We start from the raw sequence: 4,678 nt of genomic DNA, 5'->3' as shown, positions 1-4,678 counted from the left end.
TAAAGAAAAACTATTATATAAAAACACCAAAACTAATGCAACAATAATGTAATTTGAACTGTTAGAGAGAGCTCGAAGAAGGAAAATCAAAATCAAGACCCAAGACGATAAAAGAACACAGAATCTCAAGGGGATATGGCTCGGCCTCTCATTTCCCTTCCAATCTACCTAAATTTGATGATGATGACGACGACCTTCAAGAAGTAACAGAGCTTAGGCTAAAAGATTGAAGTCCTTTGCTGAGTTCTGTTGGTTATAGAAGAAGTCGCTTGTCAGAAAGTAAAACATCCTTCCATGCTTCATAAAACATCCAAGTGATGCCCGAAGACGGCATCACTTTCAGACAACTCGCTCCCCATCCTCTGTAAAGCCCCATCATGCCCTCTTCCCTCATCACTTCCGCTAACGCAGCCGCCATGTTAGGTGGGCATTTCCCCCGCAGCGCTCCCACCATCAGCCTCTTTCTCGCCACTTCCAACGGGAAGCTTATCGTGCTCGCAGTTAGTCCTGAGATCCAATCACGAAACGGGTCCGATTAGAATACCCTGTAAATAGCAAAGAACGCAGTCGTAAGTTGCTTGTTTACCCGCCAGAGCCCCGAGAACAAGCATCTCTGGGCGATTTAGAGCTTTTTTGTTTTTGGATTTGCAGTAAGATGTCTTCATTGTGTCATACAAGAAGTAATAACATGTGCTGTACGGGAGCATCCCGACTAATGTAGGCGATAATCCGGCATAAAAGCCGCCAATTCCATCCTCCCTGAAGATCTTTCCAACCGCAATGTTTAAGCTCGGATATAAGTCGGGGCTCACAGTTAACCTATCCTGAGAAAAAATCGAAGAAACCTCAATTTCAGTGGCCGTGTTTCATATATAAAATAGTGACGATTTTAGCTTTTCTTTCACGAACCAAATCCCTTCAGGACTTCGAGAGGATGGCAAACGAGCGTACTGGCAATACCTGCGGCTGCACCAGCCACCGCAACGGGTGAGATCCATGACAGGGAAGGACTGAAACTAATTTCGCCAATCTTAATCTTCGGGTACTCAATCTGGCTGAACTTCTCTTGTGCCGATGTCATGGCACGCTTAACACACTCGAACGTCCCCAACTCGATAGCTTGAGTGGGAATTATACGAATCATATTAATTGCATTGCCTGCCCAAAGACCTTGCCACCCCTGCATCTCGATGACTTCGAGAAAGCTACCCGAAATGGTTTTGGACCCAACACCAACCACCATTCTTGTCCTAAGAGATTGATCACATCACACATTACCGAGATGGGTTATGCCATAAACCTCAAATCCTAATTCAACATCACATTGTATTTCATTGCAGAGACTTTGCAAACCTTATTGTCTCCAATGGAGCAAGAACAGCTTTAGTCATGGCTCCTGCTAAAGCCCCGCTAAGAAATTCACGGGCTTCTCTAGAGTTGAAGAACTCCTGAATAAAAAAACAGAACAGAGACTAAAACGATTCAAAAAACATAAAGAACAACGTTAAGAACCAGATGAATCCGACACTTGAATCTGTCCAAAAAGAGATCAAAGTAACAAGGTCCCACTGTATTTCCCTTCATCTGCATATCCATCCACATGATCACATACAAGAACACAAGACAGAGACATTCACAACAAGCTTCGTCACAAATTTCCCAACAATCTGAGTTCTTTTCTTCAGAGGTTTCAAAGGTTTCCATGCCCATAAATTTTAATTTTTTTCGGAACCAAAGGGAAAAAAAGGAGAACTCACTCTAATTGGAACTGTGAGATCAGGGAATTGAAGCTGCAGACGAACAGGAGGAACCGACGGAGGTGAAGAAACTGTTTCCTTCACCATAACTTCGAGTCCTTCTTTAGGAACCACCATTGCCATGATTCAGACACTGTCCCGAGAACTCTTTTCAGTCACAGAGATCAACAAAAGGGCAAAAAAGCGAGAAACTTTAGAGCGAAAAAATCAGATTCCGGCAAAACCCAGAAGATTAAAGATCCAAACAAAAGCCGAAAGAGAATCGGGAGGAACGTTTTTGTCAGGGGGAGGAACAAAAACCCTATCCCAGACGTTCCTGTCTCACGGAAGCTATTGGATCCAATCACAAATACATTGTCAACAAAAAAGGATGGGACTTTTTAAATTGAAATCGCTGCTGCTGCTTGATTGCTAAATTCCTGTTACCCCAAAAGAAAATTTAGGGTTTTTGTTCTCCCCCTTTATTTTTTGTGTTTTGATTGTGGGGGGTTTTGGGAAAAAGCCCTAAAAAATCCTGAACTTGCAAAGTGCGAGAAAATAAATTTCTGAACTTGCGAGCGTGCCAAATAATTCCCGAACTTGAAAAAAGTGACTTAATAAATCCTAATCTTGTTAAAAAGTGTCATAATAGTCCTTAATATAAAATTATTAGAATAATATGATTTTGAGTCCTCCGTGGCGGGTGACACGTAGGATTTTTTAGCCATGTAATCAGAATCGAGTTTTAGAAAACCGGTTCAATAAAATCGGTTTGAATAGTAAAATCCTGGTTCAGTAAATGCTAATAAAAAACCCTAAATTTACCTTTACCAAATCTGAGTCCTGAGATCAAAACCCAATCGTGCGTCCTCCATCATCAGCGATTTTTGAAGAAATCGCCGGCGATTTCGTCGTCGTGAGTGGGCGTCTCTTTCTTCTTTAGGCGGCGTTGTTCTCTTCAGGAAGCGGTGTCGTCTCTCTTCAGTCGGCGGCGATTTGGCGTTCGTACTGTCTCCTTCTTCGACGGCGAGCTTAGTTCTGTGACTGTCATCTTCTGGCCATGAGGTGAGTATTTTCGTCATGGGCTCTTCAAGATTTCAACAAACATGTGTGCAAAATTTTCGTGTTGGACAGATTTACAATGATATTTGACCGCGATTTTTTTCTGTTGTGTTCTTCTTCGGCTGCGAATTTACAGGCTTACAGTGAATGTGTATTTCGGAGGGTGCACTGATTATGATGAGAGAGTTGAAGAGAGTTAGGTTTCGGTGGAGTTTGTCGATTTGGGGGTAAAAATAGATTTAGGGTTTGTTTTTTCAATCCGGTTTAACATTATAAAACCCGGTTCAATTCAATCTCATTTATTCCCTAAACCCGATTTATCAAAACCACCTTCTGCGCACGTGGAAATAAAATCTGACGTGGCTTCGCACATCACAATACACGTAGGATTGAGTTTCAGTCAAAATTGGTCAAATATTCATCTGGCACTTTTTAACAAGATTAGGATTTATTAAATCACTTTTTTCAAGTTCAGGAATTATTTGGCACGCTCGCAAGTTTAGGAATTTATTTTCTCGCACTTTGCAAGTTCAGGATTTTTTAGGGCTTTTTCCCTTTCTGTTTTGATTGTGGGGGGGTTTTGGAATTGGAATTTGCTAAAAGCGAGGCGCCTTTACCATTGCAAAGGCCACTTGTCTGGGAAAAGACCAGAAGTCCCGCTTGATTGAAACACCTCACTATTGTTTTTTGGGCTTTTTTTTAAAAGAAAAAATATCTTCTTCTTTTATTTATTTTTTGGAAATATCTTCTTCGTTTTCTCTACTCCAACCAAATAAAGAAAAAAGAGGAACTTATTCTGACCAATGAGAGACGAGGTTGAATGACTATTATTATATTTTTTAAAAATTAAGAAAATACCTTTAATTTTAAAAAATATACAGTTAAAATCTAAATATCCAAGAACATAAATAAATAAGATATAAAAACTTATTTAAATTTACTTTAAATATTGTTATTATATAAGTGTATCGCTATAAAAAATATTGATTGAAATAAATAATTTAATAGATATAATTTTTTTTAGACATAGATACAAGAATTATGTTTTATTTATATTTATTTGATAACTAATGTTTTAATCGAATGCTTTTATAAAATAAAAAGCTTTGGTGTTTCTTTTTTTTTTCCTTCTCATTGTACCAAAGGCTATAGATGGCAAAGTTTTGGCCTTATGACTTGGTTCAATTTGTCCTTCCGTTCTTCATTCGGATGCCTACAATTTGTCCTTTCACTGTCTCTTTGATTCATATAGTGGCAGAGATTTTGTCCATCTCGATCGGTATTCCGGATTTTTTTAGATTTTTAAATGAATTAATAATTATATGTTTCAATACCCAAATCTTATAAAAATATGAAATGATATCACTTAATTTATTACAATTAAAGAAAGAGGTAAATTTGCATTATTTGAGAAAGGTTAGGTACTAGAAATTGAATTATTAAAAGTATGGGTATGAAAAATGAGGGTTTAAAACATTTGGGGCATACAAAATTACGATATTTTTTGCAGTTTTCCAAGAAAATAATTAAATAAACACTTTTAAGAATAAAAAATTTAATATATTGCATTAGTAAAATATATATATAAAAAAAGTATATATAATACGACAAATTATTACCACCACCATTGATTATGTAAGTTCGATAATAAATGTTCAATTTCCTCAACATGGGCCATGGCTGTTGGGAATAATCCTCATATATATATATATATATATATATATATATATATATATATATATATCTTCCGATTTCCATGTGCATCCTTCTTGTGAAATATCATTCCTATACCAAAGTAATTTAAGAGATCTCTTCTTGTTATCTTTATTCATGAACATGAGCCTTTTTTAATATTGGTTGCATAAAACCATATATTATAT

The 4,678-nt window shown here is 37.2% G+C and overlaps 1 protein-coding gene across 1 annotated transcript; it reads right to left on the bottom strand.

Moving 5' to 3' along the window:
* Window positions 1-2,240, bottom strand: LOC104817843 (probable mitochondrial adenine nucleotide transporter BTL1). The gene is made up of 5 exons (XM_010547189.1): window positions 1,758-2,240; window positions 1,354-1,448; window positions 917-1,250; window positions 587-824; window positions 1-507 (listed from the first exon to the last, which is right to left on the bottom strand). The coding sequence occupies exons 1-5, from the start codon at window positions 1,878-1,880 to the stop codon at window positions 254-256; spliced, it is 1,044 nt and encodes a 347-aa protein (XP_010545491.1). The 5' UTR covers window positions 1,881-2,240; the 3' UTR covers window positions 1-253.
* Window positions 2,241-4,678: the final 2,438 nt, after the last annotated feature.

The sequence above is a fragment of the Tarenaya hassleriana genome, unplaced genomic scaffold, assembly GCF_000463585.1.
Source record: "Tarenaya hassleriana unplaced genomic scaffold, ASM46358v1 Cleome28, whole genome shotgun sequence".
Lineage (NCBI taxonomy): Eukaryota > Viridiplantae > Streptophyta > Magnoliopsida > Brassicales > Cleomaceae > Tarenaya > Tarenaya hassleriana.
Note: the sequence above shows the minus strand (reverse complement) of the source record. Positions and strands in the feature narration are given on the sequence as shown.

Excerpts from the sequence above, each read along its gene's own strand:
- LOC104817843 (XM_010547189.1), bottom strand. The coding sequence starts at position 1,880 with ATGGCAATGGTGGTTCCTAAAGAAGGACTCGAAGTTATGGTGAAGGAA. Across the intron at positions 825-916 it reads ATCCTCTCGAAGTCCTGAAG|GATAGGTTAACTGTGAGCCC; the intron begins GGATTTGGTTCG and ends ATTTTTTCTCAG. Across the intron at positions 508-586 it reads TGTTCTCGGGGCTCTGGCGG|GACTAACTGCGAGCACGATA; the intron begins GTAAACAAGCAA and ends ATTGGATCTCAG.